The 20,055-nt window shown below is 47.8% G+C and overlaps 1 protein-coding gene across 1 annotated transcript in view; it reads left to right on the plus strand.

The window, feature by feature from the left end:
- CACNA1H (calcium channel, voltage-dependent, T type, alpha 1H subunit) overlaps nucleotides 1-20,055 on the plus strand; it is a 127,664-nt gene that overhangs the window by 33,923 nt on the left and 73,686 nt on the right. The window contains exons 6-8 of the mRNA XM_009329419.1: nucleotides 2,956-3,048; nucleotides 4,997-5,786; nucleotides 9,943-10,355. Coding sequence (XP_009327694.1) covers nucleotides 2,956-3,048; nucleotides 4,997-5,786; nucleotides 9,943-10,355 — 1,296 coding nt within the window. The remainder of the gene's footprint in view (nucleotides 1-2,955; nucleotides 3,049-4,996; nucleotides 5,787-9,942; nucleotides 10,356-20,055) is intronic.

Below are 20,055 nucleotides of genomic sequence, written 5' to 3' on the forward strand. Positions count from 1 at the left end.
GTTCCCATTTACACCAAGGCCTTGCTGGGGATATGCAGTGAGATCTTGGGGTAGGTAAAAATGTACTCGTAAAGTCATTCGGAACACTGTAAAGGACAGCAGGAAAGAAGTCCACAGCATGGCAAGAATCAGGCTGTAAAAATCATAGACGCTGTTTCAGTCCAGATAGGTGGCTATGCATGGACGTTGTCCTGCATTTCTCCAGAGCTATTTGATTAAAAAAAGACAGATGTCTGTGAGCACGCTCTCTTAAAGGATTGCTAGTACCCTCTAATCCTCGGCAGCTCAGGAATCCTTCCCCTAGGTACTGCTGCATTTATACTGGGTGATGAGTCCAAGAATGAATCCATAAAGATGTCAAACAGGAGAACAAAAGCCCAGCAGTCTTTTTACCCCTCCTGTATCCCTTTGGTTTACAAGTGAGTAGTAAATAATGCAAATTCTAATTACATCTTAAATATTCTGAGAGCGGGATGAGCATTTTCAGCCCTCCAGAGGAGAAATGTGGTGTGTTGATTGATTCTTGCTGAAAATGCTGTGTAGCATGCGAGAAAAATACCTCTGTAACTGTGGTTGGCCCTCACTCTTGTCTCAGCAGCTGTTTCCCAGGTGGGGAGCTGGCCACGCCTGCAGAAGCCCAACAGCAGCCCTCAGGTAACTCCTTTTGCAGGGAGGGCTCTGTGTCTAATCGTTTTAATACGTTAGATTTGAGGATTGCCAGCCAAATGCAAATTCGGTGAAGAGGTGTATCCAGTATGTTTGAAGTCCCTGGGCTCATTTTTCATCCCCAAGTGTAAATGGATGGAGCACCTGCTGTGCCAGCTGTGGCAACCCGACTCTGAAATGCCCATCCAAATAGAGGGGAAGGAAGGGAGAGGACTTTGAACAGCACGACGGGGACTATTTCTTAGGTAGTTGGCAGTGATTTGATTTAGCCTTGTGTCACCGCCCAACTTGATCCCTCCAGTTTCCCCATGAACGTAAACAGGCATCGAGTGCAAGAGATGATCGGCTGCTGTGCACAGCCCACACAGGCAAGGAATGCGGCCAAAAAGAACTTTGCTTTCTATACATGTTTCAACCGTGTTAAAGGAAAGGCAGAAAAGGGCAGTTTGAGTTTGATTGCTTGTCCGTTTCACACCGCTGAACAGACTGATTACTGCCTGTGTCTGCCCAGGCAGCTTAACCCCTTCTCAGACTCCAGGGTGAATAACAGCACTCGCATCCACACAAAAAAATGTGTCTGTTGCTGAAAACTTTCTACCACAGATTGATCGCTCGGGTTCATGTTGAGCAAAAGCATTCTTTTTGGTTTTGTTAAGCCCATGCCACTGGAAGCGTAGCATTGCTGTCTGATGCCTGTACATCACTAACCAGCAGCGAGGATGTGATATGAAAGAATATCTAATGCATATAAGGAGGAACAGGAGAGGTGGGTGCAGTTTGTGTAAATGCAGCCAGCATGTCATCAGACCTGATTGCTCCAAGTCTTTAGCAATGCTGACAGAGTAAAAGAGCTGCAGAGACAATTTTTACCTGCTCCTTGGAAGATCATGTTTATTGGGTTTAGAGTGGAGCTGTATTCGCTGGCTTCTTCTCACTCAGCTGTGTGGTGGGTGTTAAGTTACACGTGCTTCAGCATGGGAAGTGGGTTTGAAAACTTGCTGGTAAGACATCACCACATTTGACTTTAGGGTGAGAGGAATCAAGAGTAGGTAGTGTTTCCCTTCTAGCACCCATGAGCTGATGCAAGGTGCTCTGACAGTCTCAGGGAAACTGTGAGTACTGATGGTTGTGTGTACAGGAGTGTTCCCCCCCTTGCAGATGTTGTCATATACCAAAGATCCATATCTAGGAGCTTCTTCCAGCTCCTTGAGTAAAAAAAAAACAGGAGAAAAGTGGCAAGGATTCATGTCTGACTTCCCTGCAACTGTTTTGCCCTGATGCTCCAGGTGTGACAAGAACATTGTTTTATTCACCGCCTCAACAGCAAGTGCTTTATGGTTCAGCTTTCTGTACACACCATACAGAAGGTCCTCTACACCGATGAGGCTTGATCCTTTTCTTGTTCCCAGCAAACTAATTCACAGATCCTTCGCTGCAAACATGGTTTAAATCGGGAATGGTGCCACTGAAATTGGAGGCAGGCAGCAATTCTGGGTTTATGCTAGGACCACCAAGGCTCACATTAGGCCTAGTGAATAGGGTACGTCAGTGCAAGTAAATTCAGACAGGAGCTTTGATTTTGATGGAAATTGTGCTGGAATTTCAGCTCTAGGACTAGTAGCAAGATAGCACTAGAAGTTTGGTATGTTTTATCTGAATAAAAAGTGTAAATTACATGGCAGAATTTGCTTTGCTCCGCACACAGCCTGTGTGGTGTTAATTAAATCCTCAGCTTCTTTTTTAGTGGAAGGAAGACTGAGAAAACGAGTACGAAATCAATTCTACATTTAATTAAAGTAACTCTCTTCCATTCAGATGCTTTCCCACTATGATATTGGTGATGCAGTTGTAACGGTGAGCCAGTGGGAATCACAAAGAAATTGGGTTTACAGAAACAAAATTGACTTAAAAACTTAGGGATTTTATGGATAGCATTACAAAACCAGGAGCCTAAGGTAAAAGCCCAGATCTCTGCACAGAGAGGCTTTTGCTTTCTTTATAATCTCTCCTTGGAATTTCTTTGCACTGGCTCAGAACCAGTGTTTCAGATGTTTTATTGTAATGGTTTATCATTTTAATCGTACCAGATTCCTGTAGAAACCTCAGGCCAGTCCTTTGGTCACACATTGCTGCTATCCTAAGCCAACTGGGAAAAGGAATTCAGCAGGTCTGGATGGATCCTGAGAGATGCTGTGGAGTGATGAGTACCAGGCACTACCACAAGATTGATGTTTACTAACTTTTTGGTTGACTTTTGTTCTTACACTTTCTTTCTCTGTCTTCCTGTAGGTTATAACCCTGGAAGGATGGGTTGACATCATGTATTATGTGATGGATGCACATTCTTTTTACAATTTTATATATTTTATATTGCTTATAATAGTAAGTATGAACTGTGAGATGCTCCCATTCCTTGTCCTTGTGGGGTAAAGTTGTTCCCTGGGCTTTCACAGAGAAGACCCAGCCAGAATTCAGAGTGGGAGACCTTCTTCCCGCCATAAAGTGTAATCATGCAGGTTGTGATTAGTGCTGTGGAAACAGATTATTGGATACCACAGTCCTTTTTAGTGTCACATGTGATGCATAGTCGCAGCTTGTCAAGCCATATGGTCTTCCCTCCCTCTTACTCTCCTAATCTTGGTCTTGTCACCTTGATGCGTCCTAACTTTTGTGCCTTGGCCAAGCAACTGCTAATTAGAACAAAAAGCGGAGAGGCTGTAGCTTTTCTTCCTTTAGCCTCCTCAATGTGCCAGAGGACACCTCATTTCAATGAAGGGCCCTCGAACTATTGAACTTCACCTGGGCCCTTCAAATAACAGTAATAATAGCAGTGCACCTTTCTGAGGTCTTATGGTGCTGTCGTTCCTAAAAACAAAGTATTACTCACCAGGGGTGCTGGAGGTTGCCTTCAGAAGCTGCCATTCCATGTTAGCAAGGTTCTTTTTTTACAATGGGCACAACCTTCTCCAAGGGTCTACATCTGTGGAAAAGTTAAGCATTTAAGTCAGGGGGAGAGCAGAGGGAAAAGTACCATGTAGATGTCAGGCAGGACATGGGACGGAGACGCTTCGAAGTGCTTTTGTGGCTGGATATTCTTTATATATAACCCCATCTTCGTCAATGTGGTTTTGAAGGCCTTGGGAAGTCAAACCACCACAGCTCCCACCACCAGTGGGAAAGGCATGGATCAGAGCAGTGTGAGAGTTTCCCAGTAATGGATAGCATTCTGAAGCCAGTGATTTTTGAGCCTTTAGCAATGGGCCACGCATAGTAGAGATTGACGCTCCACTCTTTTGAGCCCTTCTCTACATATGGATCCTTGCAGAAAAGCCAGAAGGTGACTAATCTCCAAGTCACTTGGATCTGGAAATGGCACCCTTGCTGCTTCTCAAACAGTATCCAGGCTGATATTACAAACTGGAGAATAGCACTGCAAACCATCTCCCAACGGCTTCCCCTGAGGATTCACCAGACAATGGTCCAGATTAAATCCATACGTTTCCTACTGAGCACAGCGCAGAGGTTTGGCCATGTAGACAGTGGCACTTTCTTGACGTCAGTCCCTTTCACGCCTAAGGGCACTGATCCTCTGATGGGAATATTTGACATTTTCCTTTGGCTGATTTATGAACCCAAGTGGTGAAAAACCAGTTTGTGGACTCAACAGCTGAGGGAAGGATGTAGCCTTAGGTCACTTCACATTCTTGTCCTTGGGACTTCATTTTGAAAACCTGGTATCACCCAAGAACACATCAACTCAACCAGACAAATCAGGCCTTTCTAGGAGCACTGAATCTCCTGGAGATGCATTTCTCTGTGTCAGAGAGCTATAAGAGTACAAGGTCAGAGATGCGTGGACCCTGACTGTCCTCCTCAAAAATGAGGATGGATTCTGCCAGGGTGTGAAGTGATAGAGGAAGAGCAGAGGCAGTTTCAGTACAGCACAAATCGGACTTCAGACCATCTTTCCTTGCAGGTTGGCCGGGTGTTTCCTAGTGATCCGTTTGGTGGTGGTGACTGCTTGTGTTGTGTTTCATACACCCTTTGTTAGTAGCAAATGTCATCACTGTTGAGAGGAGGAAAGTGGTGAAGGCTATTGTTAATAGCTTTCTTTGCCATTGCCAAAATAACTTAACATGGCTTAGGAGCAAATTTAGCAGCTCAGGCACATGTTGACATAACATTTGGTGAGCAGACCCTGAGATTTGGCATGTTTGGAAATCTCGGGATTTCTAAGAACCACACTTCAAGTCCAGACAGCATGTGGTGGTGAAGAGCGTGTCTTGCTTTGTAAAGTTCCTGCTAATTCCTTTCCCTGTGTTTTCTCCAGGTTGGTTCCTTCTTCATGATTAACTTGTGCCTGGTTGTGATAGCAACACAGTTTTCTGAAACAAAGCAGCGGGAGAACCAGCTGATGCAGGAGCAGCGGGCCCGCTATCTCTCCAACGACAGCACAATTGCCAGCTTCTCGGAGCCAGGTAGCTGCTACGAGGAGCTGCTCAAGTACATCTGCCACATCTTCAGGAAGGTGAAACGGCGGACAATACGCCTGTACAATAACTGGCAGAGTAAGCGCCGGAAAAAAGTTAACCCAAACAGCACCACAAATGGGCAAAGCCACCGAGGCAAAAAGCGCATCACCTCCATACACCACCTCATCCACCATCACCATCACCACCACCACCACCACTATCACATCAGCAATGGGAGCCCTCGGGGGCCTCGCTCCAACCCTGAGATCTGCGACCTGGAACTCAAGGTCATGAAACCTGGAGGCCAATTGATGCTTCCTTCTCCATCACCCAACTTGCAGAGCCCTGCTCCTCCTCCAGATTCGGAGTCTGTGCACAGCATTTACCATGCAGACTGTCATGTCGAAGGACCACAAGTGAACTGTAAGTCTTCCAATGCCCCTGCAAGCATTAAACTGACTGCCGGACTCTCCAACCATGGCAACATGAACTATCCTACCATCCTGCCTTCTCCAACTAGCAAAGCCAGCTCTGTTCCGGTTCCCAAAGGAAAGAAGAACGGCAATTCACCTGTGGCCGTGGTTAATAGCCCTGTAAATTTGGGCATGGATTCTTATGGGAAGCTGCAGCAACTGGTAGGAGAGCACGGTAAGGACAAACAAGCTGATTTTTTTTGCTTAGGAAAACTGGGCAAAGGGCAAATTGCTCAAGAGTTGAGGTGTTAATGATAGCCATGCAGGGTGCTGAAGATGGAGGCTGTTCTGTGAATGCTATTTGAACTGAGCACTGAAGCTAGAAGTAGGACAGGTTGAGGGACTGAGCGCTCTGTTCCTTCTAACCTTGTATTTGCAGTTACTGGGTAAAGCAAGATACAGGATGGTCCGGGCGGTGAGTTCAGGCCACTGCTGGAGGCCTCTCTCCTGTGATTATAAAGCATGTGTTTTTGAGCTCCTCTCATGTGCTTAGTGATATCCTGGAGGTTCTCCCTCTGTTCCCACCCAAGCACAGATCTATGTAGCCCCTGGAATTACATCTCTGGTGAATGACGGACCTGCCAGCTGCAGCCCTGCAGCAGAGAAGCCCCAGCTGCTGGGAGATGGTACCTTGAAAGGGAAGAGCAGGTGGAAGCGGGTGGAGAAGCATAAGGTATAGGAAACAGAAGAAGTTTAAAACAGGGAGGTATTGAAAGAACTCAAAACAGACACTTCTAGAAACCCCTAGTTCTACTCTGACAGGCCCCTGAGCCTCTGAATTGCTTTTTGGCAAGAAGGAGCAGAATGTTTGGAGGAAGGCCCATGGCCACTGCAAGGTCTTGCTCTGTGCTAGTCCTCAGAAGATGTGTGTGAGGGCGGGAGTGTAGCAGAGCTGCAGGTCTCAGGCTTTCCCTCTCATCTTTCCCCATGTGCAGAAGAAATGTAGGACTGAGTGTTACTGCAGATTTGGAGCTCCATGCAATCTGAATGAATGAGGAACATCTTGGGGACTCTTTTGTACCTCTGTTCCATCCCTATCTGTACAGACTGCAGCCACACCAGCACTGCTAGTTAGTGTAGTTTTATCTCCCTTCACGTATAAATCACCCACTGCTGGAGTAGTGATTACATGCAACACTTAGGTTTCTATTTTGCAAAATGTTTCCAGTCCTCGTGGCTGGAGCTAAAGGCTGAAAAATAGAGTCTTAAGCCCTCAAATAGTAAAAAGTCAAAAAGATCTAGCTTCTATTTTTTAATCTCTTTAAGCCAAACTCATCATCTGTTTTTTTCAGTGCCTCTGTTTTCCAGAACTGTTTATCTGTGTGTGCATGGACACAAATATTTATCCTAGTGATGTATGTGCTGAAAAAATACCAAGCCTAGCTTGGGTGGGGTCACAGTAAAGGTTGCTTGCCAAATAGGTTGGGTGGCTTGTCTTTGTTAATATTTTTTCTTAAGTGACCATACAAAAGGGTAAAGTGGATTGTTTACAGAAATTGCCTTCAGCGGACATGTCTGTACACTTGGGAGCTTAGCAGGAGGGCAGAAGCGGGCCAGGTTAGTTGCAACGTTCTTCTGTTATTAAGGTTTTTATATGAATCACTGATTCATCTTTAACTATGCAAGTTAGTGAAGGTTATTATGAGAATGTGTCTTTACCTTGAGATAAAAGCCCAGGCTCTGCAGAAGTCTGGAACTGGGAAAGCAAGGTTGAGTAGAAGGGCTGTTGCTTGGAAGGCAGTGCTCAAGCCAGAGGTTTGGTTCTTCATGCTTGCAAGGGGATCTGCTGCTGGGGCCCTCTTCAGGAGAAGCAAGGTCCAGATCTCAGTCCCAACTGTGACATCCCAGGGTCACTTCAATGACTTAGGAGATTTTTCACGTATCCTGTGGGTGTTCTTTGAAAGCCGGAGGTTAGGTGGAGTTGCTGTTAATAATGCAATTACAGTATCCTCTTTTTACAGAGGCATTTCAGCCCAGAGGATGCCAAAATGCTCCTGAAATTGTTTTGTCTCTTTCAGAAGTGTGGTCATATCTAGGGGAAGGGGTGGATGCCACAGCTCTTGGCTGGTGAGCGGCAGTTTATCTGGCACCCTGAGGAGCACGGGGGCTGGGAAGGGAAGCAAGTCAGCCAGGTCCATCTGGAGACCCTGTCACACAATGTGTCAGTGCGCAGCTCTTCCCTTCCATGGCTCTGGCTCTCTCCAGGCCCTCCTTCCCACTCCTGCCGCAGCCCCTCCTGCCACACCAACAGGGCTGAGTCAGATTTACTTCTGCACCGCAACCATCTTTGTACAGCAGGGATGATGGATGTGTCTTCCAGGCTTCAGGATGATCTTTAAGTGCCAAATAAGCTAGTTCCTGAGGGTGTAGCTCTGCCAGGCGCAGCTCCCAACTCATATTTCTCCATCCCAGCCTAAACTTAGCAAAGGAGCCATGTTAAGTCCCTGCCCTGTGCTCGGTGGGGAAGGTGAGGTGGGCTCACAAGCTCACCCAGCCCTCCTGGCCTCAGCCTCTTTGGGCAAACAAAGAGATGTTTCACTTAATTCTCTCTCCACTCTTACAAGTCAACAAGCAGAGTCTGTTCACTGCAAGACTTGTGCAAGGAGAACATACAAGTGATAACTGAGAGCATTAAGGAGGCATTAGCAGCCACAGCACTCTCAGCCCCAGCTGGAAACAAGGTTGGTGTCTGCTGGGAAGGATGCAATTGTGGGAGAGAGTATTCTCTTCCCTTCTTTTGTTGTGGAATTGAACAGCATAAAGTACAGCCTGTTCCTCCGTGTTCTCGTGCCCTGCAATGCTGTGAGGTTATTTTAGCAGGCAGCCAAGGAGACTCTGGTATTTTGAAGACATCTGCGGCGCCAGTACTTTTCATATAATTTTTAACACTTTGATAGCATTAAAAGACGTCTGGCAAGTCCGCTACCTCTGCTATCCATGCTGCTGTGGCTGCGCTGCAGTCTTTCCTCATCAGACCGGTCCCAATCAGAAAAGCCGTACTAATGTGCAGTGCTGCACTGATGCTGCTTGTGGGTTGAGTAAGGGGCCAAATATTCCTGATCCTCCTGGTGTCTTCGATGTAATGACCAGGAGGAGGACAGTCCTCTCCTGCAAGGCTGTTTTGAAGGCCAGTGATATCTGAGGGACATTCAGGCAAGTAAAATATATTTTGATTTGTCACAACCCAGTTTTCAAGCTAACGGGGTGCTTTATTTTGTTTGGTGCTGCCTTCTCTTTAAAGATGTCCTCAAGTGTCAGCCAGGAGTAGCTGAAATCAGCAGCATTACTGCTGGGTGAGCTCCAAGCTCCTGGGCCCAGAGCCAGGAGCATCCACTGCCTTTAGCTTGGTCTCCCCCAAAATCTGTCCAAGTATCCCCATCCAACCTCCAGTCAGGGGCATGTTACAGGGGAAAACTGTCCCCTCACCTTATTTCCCTGAACCTCAAGGAAAGTTTTCATTGATGCTTGAATGGCATTTTGTAGGAAGGATCCCACGCTCGCAGTGTTGCTTTCCTGTTGGGTTTTTTTCTGCCATTAATATCTGGTTCCTAAATATGAGGAAACAAGGAATTTAGTTTCTAAATAAGAGGAAATAAAATCTGGTTCCTGTTCCACCCGAATCGTCCTTGTTACGCTTGTCCATATCATCTCCGTACCCTGGCTCTGTGAGGGCAGCCAGCATTTCTCCTCACACCACAAAACACGTGGCAATGTGTTGATTTTAAAACACCCTGAACATTCAGTCCTGTGCCTCAAGAAAGAATTCACCTGAGCTTTATTAAAATCTGAAGGAGGGATGAAGGAGACTGAAGGGACTATGTGACTCTCTGAGCTGTGATCTGTGGTCTGTAGCCAACTTTGGTCCCTTTTTCTCTCTCCCTCCTCATTATTAGCTAAATGGAAGCACTATCTAAATTGGGTGTAGCAGCTTGATAGTGCTCAGATCACCGCTAATGATGTTAGCCTGGTCAGATATAATCAAAAATAATTGAAAGTGAGAGGTGTGCCAGTCAGTCTTCCCCTAGCAGCAGAGCACAAAATGGTTGGCCATGCTGTGTGGAGAGAGGCCCCTTGGCCCTGCGTCCATGGAGGGGGCTAGAGGGTGGGTGTCGGGGCTTGGGGAGAGGGGAACAGGGGGAAAAATGAGGCAATGCAAGAACCACTTGGTAAGATGGATGGCTAGAAGGCTATATGAGGGTATTACATTTATTTGAGGATGTGGCAGAAGCTGCTCTGCCCTGGACAGGCCCAGCGCCACCCGAGCGGGGACACAGGGCTGTCCGCCACGTTGAAGGTGTGAGGTCTCTCACAGTGTACATCTCCCCTTGCAGGTCTGCAGCGGACGCCCAGCCGGCTGTCGGGGCTGAGCGTGGCCTGCCCGCTGCCCAGCCCACCGGGCGGCACGCTGACCTGCGAGCTGCAGGACTGCCCCTTCTGTGCCAGCCTCCTGGAGGACCCCGAGTTCGCCTTCAGCGAGTCTGACAGCTGCGACTCCGACAGCAATGGCGTCTACGAGTTCACCCAGGACCTGCGGCACGGCGACCACAGAGACCAGCTCCAGCAGCAGCGGAGCAGGAGGAGGAGGAAGAAGAAAAAACCCAAGGAGAGGAACAAGGTCACCCGCCTGTGGAGGGCTTTCGGCAGCAAGCTGAAGAGGATCGTGGAGAGCAAGTACTTCAACCGGGGGATTATGATAGCCATTCTCATCAACACGCTGAGCATGGGTATCGAGTACCACGAGCAGGTGAGTGCAGGAGTGGCCTGAAGAGCCCTGAGGGTCTGTGGTTTCAGGTGCTCACAGCGTGGCGGCTTGCATGGTGGCTTGGGGTGACTGTCAAAGCCATGCCAGAGGAGGAGCAAGCGGTTTTCATGCAAGTTGGAAACACCAGATGGGGCCGAGGGCCGGATCCTGCAGACGTGTTATGAGCAGGAGCACCCTTCTGTGTGTGAAAAGCCTGGAAGGTGGCTGGCAGCGCTGCTGAGGTGTGGAGAGTTTAAATGTGTATGTTAGGACACGGCGGCTCAGAGCCTGACTGTTGAAGTTGTTTGCTGTGAATTATTCATATAAGTGTGAATTGTTCTGGTGGAAATACCCCTTTGGTCTGATGATGGTGGTGCACAGTGGAACTTGTAGTGCAAATAACCCATGCAGAAGTTTCTTCTTTGATCCTGGACCTTTAAATAAGGACTTAAACTGTCAGGCAATGCTAAAAGCAATGAAGAAGAAAGTTAGTTTCTCTGTGAAGGCGCCAAAACCTTTAATTTAATCTCATAGGGTGCAAATAGGTCTCTCTTTTAAGTGTTTGGAGGGAAGAAAGAGAAATCGTGCTGTTCCCAGTGTTAGTCTGAACATGGTGATGGCAGAAGGCAGTGCTGGCAGCTGAGGACAGCTTGTCCTTGTTGGCTGATGGGAGCTTGAGGGGCTTGTGCAATGGGAGAGGGAGGTGAGTCATCTGAGTATCTCCAGTTGGTCACTCTGGGGAAAGCTATGCTTTTCTGGGCTTTTCTTTCTTGGTTACTTTCAACTGTTTTCTCAAGACGTGCTCTGGAATTTCTCGTGCCGCCTCTGTATCAGGTGCAGAAAATGCATCCCAGTGAGGCCAGGAGATCCTCATACTGATCTTCTGTGAGGTGGATAGTCAAAGGTTCATCCAGTGCTCCCCCAAAATCTCCACTGCAGGATCAGGAGCAGATTAAGGTTATTTATAAAGCTATTCCTCCTCTCTGCCTTGGTCTGTCCGCTCAGGAGTGAGAAGGAAAGGCAGACACAGTAGCATCGTACAACCAAAGGCAGGATAAGAGGCTCTGCATTTTCTTCTCCATCATTTCCCAGGATTAAGTCCTGCTTGGGACCGTGGCAAACAGTCCTCCAGAGTGTTGCTACTTTATTCTCTCTCCACTTGTGTGCTTTAAACCCCCATATTCTATGCTATCTGAGACATATTTTCTTTCAGAAAAGCAAGTACTCAGCTAAAACACATGAACCTCAGCCGTGCAATAATAAATTAGTTCACACTTACAGCAGAGTGTGTCCAAACCCAACAAAGAAATAGCTGTCGCTGTCAGCTTTCTGTCTGGTTAGTTGTTCCACGACAAGTTTTAAAATTAGGAAATACACCTTGTCAGTCGCCTTTGAATAGACTGTTTATTCCTCATGGCGGCTGCATTTCTGCATGGATACTCTTTTGTCACGCGGATACAGCTTTGTCAGTCCTTGGATATTGCCATGACGGGTGCTGGGGGAAAACCTTAGGCAGGCTGCAGTGAGAAAGCCCAGGGATCGCATGGAGTCTGTCCACAGTCACTCGTATAAAGGTAAATTGTGATAATTACATCCTTGCTGCTAACAAAGGAAAACTGTAGCCGGCAGGTTTATATTGGATTTTACCTTGTAAAAGATTTGCTTTAAACCATCTCAAAGCCAATGGCAATAAAGATTCTGAAGCTTTTGGCTATGGAGCTTCAGATTCCCGCCAGCTTTGCTCGCAGGCACTGCCCAGCGTGGGCCCAATAAAAAGGGAGGAATTTTGAAGTGAAACCTGTAAAAGTTCCTCCACGTGCCTGACTGCAAAGTGTCTCTGGTACACAGCGGGGATAACGAGCCGTGGAGCTGTCAGAGCCCAGCTTCGAAACACCTCGCCCAAGCACTCTCCCATCAAGAGTGACCTCCAGGGCTCACAGCCAGAGGCTGAGACACTCTCCGAAAGCAGTAGAAAATGTCTCTAGGCTCCCGGACTGTTTGGCATGAAAGTCTAGGGCTTCTGTGAGCAAAGCGGGGTGATTTCAGAACCCGCAGCCCTCCTCGTGTGAGAATTGGCTGCAAGACTCAGGGTGGGGGTCTGGCTTTGTGTGGAGATAAGGAGGAGATGCCTGAGCAAAGCTGTCACAAACCCGCAGCGTGGTGTTGGGACAGAGGGGAGGTGAGAATGGCTCATTTCGGGTATGCCATGATCCTTGCCAGGAAAAACAGTTTAATCACAGCTTTCTGGTTACTGAGTGACAGATGCTGCCCAGTCACTCTGTACCGCTGCTCACAGCAGGTATTACAAGGCGAGGAGGTGTGAGCCTTCCCCAGGCTGTAACCAGGCATGGGTATTGCCATCATCTCCTCCATCCTCCCAGGGGCAAACCTGGAGGCCATTCCCCAAGTCGTAAGACTTTAGGAGCTGCCTAGAGGATAGCTACTCTGTGGCTCTCCTCTGCTTTCCTTGCTCCCCCCGAGCTGTTCAGTGTCACCCAGAGAGCAGGGTTCAGGGGCTCCTTTTGGGGTGAACTCCTGTGCTCTGTGCCTGCTGAGAGCAGCATGGGCAGGGGACTCCTGGGCCCTGAAGCCCGTGCAAAACATCACCTGCCATGGAGACATTTGCTGTGGGTGGAACAGCTTAAGCAGGTTCCCTGGTCTTGACTCTCGCTACTTGTTTTCAGCCATTGACTGGTTTTATCGAACTGGGCTGCAATCAGTGCAGCAGCCACAGGGAAGCCCTCCTCAAACCTCGCCGTCTGTAAGGAAATGCCCGATCCCTTTTATAAAAAATTATTAATGGCTGCTCTCTTTTCTTTTCCAGCTTCTCAGGCTTCATAGTCATTAGTGGCTTTGCAAATAGATGGGCACACCATATACGTTTTTGTTTCAGAGTGCTATTCAAAGCCAAGGCATCAATCCTCTGTGTGTGTGGGAGGGGTGGAGGGTGCTGAACAACGTACGGCGTGGAAGACAGAGCAGTACTAGTCCTTGGTGCGTTATCTCGCCTTTCATCCCGGGACATGGCAGCCCTCTGCGAAGAAGTCTCACGGAGCCCTCTTGAGGCAAGCGAGCATTATTGTCCGTATCTTCGGGATGAGGAAATCGAGGTTGCAAGGTGCCAGGCTGGCGACAAAACCCGGTGGGTTTTACTGCTGGCCCTTATCATAGCTGCAGGGCAAAGGGGTCATGTGTGCCATAGCAGCCCTTTGATAGCACCCTTTGACAAAACAGAAAGGTGATCTGTGTGTGTACTGCCGCAGTCCTGCATGCTGCCTCCAGATGAATGAGAGACCTGTCCATATCCAAATCCCCTCAAGGCTTCAATATATGTTTTTATGGGAATTTGAAGCTCACAGCAGTCTGCTCACGGTAACTCTGGCTCCTCTTGGCTAACATAGCTGGCACCACCCCATTTAATGCATGTAGCCCACATAATACCCTTTCAGGCAAGGATCCTGTCCTGTGGCTAAAGGCACGACCTCTGTAGCAGCTAGCTGACCCATGGGAAGGGTGAGGAGATGCTAGAACTGCTTTGCACAGTGCTGTCCTTTAGCAGTCCTGCTCTTCTCAGAGGCAGAGTGAAGATTTCATGGCAGCACAGCTGGTTTGCAGCAGGAGATCCGGGTAGCAGGAGGCAGTTGATGATGGGAAGCGAGTTTCTTTGGGACTTCAGTCATTAGCAGCAATTGGATCCTCCCGCACAGCGCATCCATGGGGTTAACAGCCAGCTCTGTCTCCAACTGCCACCTTGTACATGGCTGGTAATTAGGAGGTTACAGGATGCTGTTAGTTAGCAGCAGCACAACTTGTATTTCAAAGGTTAATTGGCTGTTTGGAGTTTCTTTTTTTTTTTTTTCCCCTCCTCTTGTGCTTTATTTATTTATTTGTCTATCTCCAGCACGAATAAGCACTCCCACAGATGAGGAAAGCCAAGTCCAAAGAAGGCGGCAATCCTTGCATTAATCTTCCAGGCAATTTCAATACATTGGATTATTTTGTTATGCATTCATTGCAGCTGACAATTCTGCAGAGTATCTGAGAACGTGCCATGGCACTGCAGCAGCCAAGCAGGAGCAGTGCACTCCAAAAGCATGACCTCTGCCGTGCCTTTGGGGTAGGGGGGAGAGATGCCTGGTGCAGGCAGGTCCTGTTCCAGGAGCTGTGTTTCCAAGTGCCTCTCTGCCACTGAAGGCTGATACCTTTTTGTCCCAGAGTCAGCTCCTGCGTGTGCTTCACTGACTGGTCTGAAGAAATAATTGCTACTTCTTCGGCCTGCCTCGATTCCCAGCTCCCCGATTGTTCATTTGTGCAAGAGAGATGCTGGCGTTATCCCTGCAGAAGGGTGAGCTCTGAATTCATCCCTGAGGACCTCTGGTTTAAGTTGTGAGGAGAGACCCCCACGTGTCTTCGCAGAGGAATTTGCAGAAGTAGCTGTCGATACTTGTAATGATTCCACATAAAAGGCTCAATTTACATCAAATGGCACTAGAAATGCTATTTTATATGCACTTCTCAGAAGAGAAGTACAAATTAGTATTTGTTTCAAGCTACTGCTGTTCAAAGAGCTTTCAATTGCTTTCCTGATCCCTCATCCATGGCATGTTTTGTTCAGAGCAGCTCTTTAGAGTAGGTTAGAGCTGACCATGGTGGGCACCCAGTGGTCCATTGCTTATCAGTGTAAGAGAAATATCGGGTTTGATTAGCATATTTTATTATTCTGGAGTAAAAGTAATTGTGTGATTTAGGGTAGCAACTAGCTTCTCTAGTGACGTTCTATTTTAGCATTTGTCAATTTTGGCTTGAAAAATTGGTTTGGCCTGGAAAGCTCAACACTAACTCAGGAAGCAGAGGAGAATCTTTCAGCGGTGTTTGAAGCAAATTGCTTAAATTCCTTTTGAGTTGTGAGTCAATACAATATTATCCTGCTCTGAGATTCTCACTTTCAGCTAGCAAAACTTGTTCACTCTTCAAACTTCTTGCATGATCCAATTTTAAGAACTCACACACTGGCTGGACTTGAAGTAAACAGATTCCCCCAGCCCAGCCCAGGGTGTGAAAATTCAGCCCAATGTGTTTGTGCTTATTGCATAAATTATGCGAGACTCATTCTGCCCTTAGTAGTCCTTTGTTCTATGTGTTTGGGCTTTGTCAGCTGCATACCAAGCTGTCCCTCCCTGCTGCCCCTCCAAGGTCCCAGCAGTAAGCGTGGGGTGGACAGCTTTCCCCATGCGCTGGTTTGGTAGGGAAGCTGTGTTGGTCGAGAACACATGCTGGGTCTCCTGAGCAGAGCAACAGAAATTGAGCTCATTCAACAAACACCTTGTGATAATCTGAATTCTGTCCCCACGTTGGGAGAGAAGGGCTTGGCTTTGTCTGAAGACCTTGGGGAAGAGAGGTGTTTCCCATTGTCTTTTGTGCCCCAAGATCATACCACCTTTTTAGTGCTCTCCAGACCACCTTTATTCAGGCCCCCTTTTCTGCAGACAGCCACTCTCTGTCAGGACATTAACAAACCTGGTAACAGTTTGGGGATCCCCTCTGCACAGTTCAGGCTGCAAGGCTTCTGATCAGAGCCAGCAGCAGCTCATATGTGGAGCATTTACACCTGGCAAGGTGTCATTCCCATGTTAGAGGGAATCAAGGGTCAGAGGTAAGATATCATGAACTGATGGCAAATGTTCACAGTTAAAAGCCAGGTGTCCCGGCTCAGGGCTAGATCCCTCTCTGCTGGTCCTTAGCAGCTTTCATGGCAAAGGGTGTAAATCATGTCCTTCCACGGCAAGCCTGCCGTGAGTGGTATTCATGGAACCTTCTCTCTCTCTCACTCTCTTCTGTAATTTAACTGACTCCACTGCTCTGTTTTCGTTCTGTTGGATTGTATGTTCTCGGTATATTTTTTTTTACTATATAAGGGAAAGCATACTAGAGATCCATCCATTCCTCTGCCTCCTACCAGACAGGAACAGCACCTCTCCAGTGCACAAACTGAGTGTAATAACTCATTCGAGTGCTGACATACTGAGCAGTCAGGGGAGAGTCAGGAGAACAACAGAGCTAGTCATGGTAAGGAGAATTTGCAGTCTGATCTGGTTCCTATAGATGTGCTCATTAGTCTAGGGAATAATATTAGGATATTCCCGGTGGAACTGTAGGCACGTTTTACCACCACCAGTGGTTCAGTTCCTTCCCCTCACTTACGCCATTAGTTGTTCTCTGTGGTGAGGGACTGGCCATATAAATCACATCTGCTCTCTGCCAAGATGACAGATTTCTTAAGCAGGTGATAGTAACATGCTTCCCAGTATAAGCTGTTGCATGGCGACTGGAGATCTGCGCAGTGCCAGTAACAGACCCACACCGTGTAGCCACAGTGTGTGGGACCCACCAGATGCGTTTCTTCCATCTGGGGTCATGCAGCGAGCCAGCTGAGACAGTCACGGTGCCCTCCAAGGCTTCTGAGACTGAATCCATGAAACCCCTATGCTTCATAAACACACATGATGGCAATGGGTGGTTATATATAGAATGTAGACAGATTGTTTGCATTTCAACTGGCAGGTAAAATAAACCAAGTGTAATATAGCCCCAAGAATGAAAGCAGAGTGCACTTGCCAGCTGCATTTCATCACAAAAATGTGCGTAAATCACAGCCATGGGCGGCCAGCTTCAGATGTTATGCTGACAATGGCTCTAATGTGCTCCAAGGCAGGGAGGCTTGACACAGCTGGACAGTGGGGTGTTCACTTTCTGCAAAGGGAAACTGCGATGAGAGAGGGCCTGTAATGAAGAAGGTGGCTTTCACAAACAGAGTGTGGCATTGCATTGAGCCTGTGTCTTCCTGCTGGCTGTCAGCTGAATGCTTTTCATCTGGGAGTGGGTTTGGTGAAAGGGAGGTTGGCTTTGATCAGGTAAGCGGGCCTCAGGGTGAGCACACTCCGTGATCCAAAACAGGCATACCTGGTAGTCCCTTGCCTGAGCGATCACAAGATACAAGTTCGAGGAAGAGCTCGAGTGTCTGGTTCGTGGCAGCTGTGATCAGCAGCTCCAGAGAGATCACGGTGCCTGCAGGCAAAGCGCAGAGCCCCAGTCAGGTCCCTTTGAGCAGCCCGTGTGGCTTTGGTACTGCACATGGCAGCAGCTTGCCATTCTTCCAGCTGCCTCCGTGAAAGGCAGTTGGGCTGCAGGGACAAGAGCAGGGTTAGCAGAGAACAGCAGAGGAGGAAATGCAAGAGGCTGAGACAGCCAAACCAGCCGATGGGGGCAGGAAAACATGCTTAGGCATCGTTGCCAAGGCTTGGAGAGGAACATGCCCTGGAGTAGCGGGAAGCAAGGAGTGGCTTGGATTGTCTCAGGAGCTCTGGGGAGGATGCAACTGCTGGTCTACCAGGAACACCACCTCCCATGTTAGCTGAGGCTGCCTCTTTGTTTCCTTACATTTCCCCAGTCTGTCTGCATCCATCTTTTGTCGTCTTGGATTTTTTGTTCCACAAGGCAAGGATTGCATTTTATTCTGTGTACATCACCCCGCCATGTGGGGCTCCCGGGCAGGGCCTGCTAGATGTTATTACAAGTAATAATAACAGTGGGAATGGGAACAGAGCTCTGCACCTCTCCCGGCACCAGTTTTTATGGCTGGAGGTTGCAGGTAGACTCTGGGAAACTGAGATTACAGCTCAAATGCAACAGGAGTGTAACACAAGGGGATATGCAGATAAGAGGATGGGGAGGGCGGTACATCATGGTGCTGTGCCATGGACTAATGGTGCCTATAGATTGGTGGTTCCCAACTGTTAGGAGACAAAGGAAATAGTCATGTTTAATTTAATACTTTTGTGCATTTCCATCCACCCCCTATGGATGATTGCTTTCTCTATAGACCTGGAAAATACAGAAAGGCTTAAAAATAGATTTATCTGAGAAAATGTTAGGAAGGTGGACAGTCATGCCAAACCTGAGAACAAAGCGGGGTTAGTATTTGGCAGTACGTACAAAATGATGGCAACTTAGTCTGAAAGCTCTGTGTGGAGATTCAGTGGTATTGCGAAGGTGTCCTTTACACCACCCTTCTCTGGATACCTCGGAGCTGAGAGGCAGAGCCGGCTGTCCCCATCAGCAGGCAGAGGATTAAAGATGCTCAGGATAGCAATCCAGCTCCTTACACCAGAGGAGAAGAACCACTGCAAGGAAATAAACAGGTAAGTTTACTGCTGCTGTCAACCTGAGTCATGAATTTTCCTCAGGTTTTAACCAGGCTTCTCCTGCTGGGACAGTGAGATTTTCCAGAATTATGAATGAAGCTTTAAATGTCTCCTTGAAACCTCCTTCTGGATCTTTTGTTACAAGATCAGGATGCTTTTTTATAAATGATTTTGAGAGGTGGGGGGAGAAAGTTGCATCTGAAAGGAGTGAGACTCTTACTCAAAAATGAGGGAGATTTGGCATGCCTGCATGCATTCTTTTAAAGCTCTATTTTTGTTTGCTCTGTCTGGTTTACAGCCTTAAAGACAGCCTGACTCCCAATTTGGGAAAAACACTCTGTGCGCAGGCCTCGTAGCATCAGTGGTAAAGCTTGCTAGAGCAGGGAGTCTGCCACCAAGGAGGACGGGGCAGGAAGACCTCTTGGCTTCTTTCTCCCAGTGAATGCATTTCTCAGGAGTTTTCTCTCCTGCCTGATGCCTGTACACATTAATACCTCCTCTCTCCCTGTCCTGTCCTTGTCCCGTGCACAGACAAATCCAAAACTTTTTACCATAGTGTCCGTGGAGGAAGCAGCAGAAAGAGGGTCTTTTATTTATTTTATATACTCCAAAGGGAATTGACTTTGCTGCAGAGAGACGGATCCTGTAGTTCTCTGGCTCTTGGCATGACTATACATGGACTTGTCTGTGCTTTAAGGTTAGTTTGGATTGAGGTGGTTTATGAAGCCAGGGTGTGCTGGCTGCTAGGAGCTCTACCTGGAGCTTGGTGATGGGACCAGGGGAGCAAAGCCCTGGCTCTGTGTTTCCCAGGTATGCCTTGCTCTCAGAGCTATCCAGAGTCTAGGCAGAAACTTCACAGCTCCAACCTGCCCCAAATCCAATCAATAAGAGGAAATAAATCAAACCAGAGGGAGCTACTCAATATGGGACAGAATCAGAGTTTTCCTTTTGTTCATGAAGGGTTCAGAGGCAAAACGTCAACCATGTCAGCATTGTTCGTCTCCGGTCACTGCTGCCTGGGAGTGCAAACAGTTTAAAGTCATTTGTGTAAATTAGTTTTAGCCAGAGAGTCTGAAAGCAGGGTGTGTTGCCGAGCAATTATCTCCTTGCAAATGGCCTGTGTTATGGGGCCATATAGCAGAAGATGTCTCACTTGTGCTAAGGTCTCTTGAAGCTGCCAAAACAAGAGATCGGCATCCTGAATGTCTTTAAAGCAGAACTACTAATATGTTATGTTGGGGTGCTGGCACGTATCAGCTGACATGTGTGCCAAAGTACAAGGGACTGAACTGCAGAGCGTGGAAGTGCAGGGGGATTAAATGCCAGAAATCTCAGTTTATGCTGAGGACCATTAGGAGCTGCAAATGCCTCTGAAAGCCCCTAGAGCCAGAGGTGAGTGGGGGGACAGCTCCCCACTTCCTCTGAGGACAACATAACCCACCAAAACACTTTTTCAAAGCTTTCCAAGAGAGCATTCCCCTTCCTCTTCTTGTTCCCCACTC

This window comes from Pygoscelis adeliae, unplaced genomic scaffold (assembly GCF_000699105.1).
Source record: "Pygoscelis adeliae isolate BGI_AS28 unplaced genomic scaffold, ASM69910v1 Scaffold467, whole genome shotgun sequence".
Taxonomy (NCBI): domain Eukaryota; kingdom Metazoa; phylum Chordata; class Aves; order Sphenisciformes; family Spheniscidae; genus Pygoscelis; species Pygoscelis adeliae.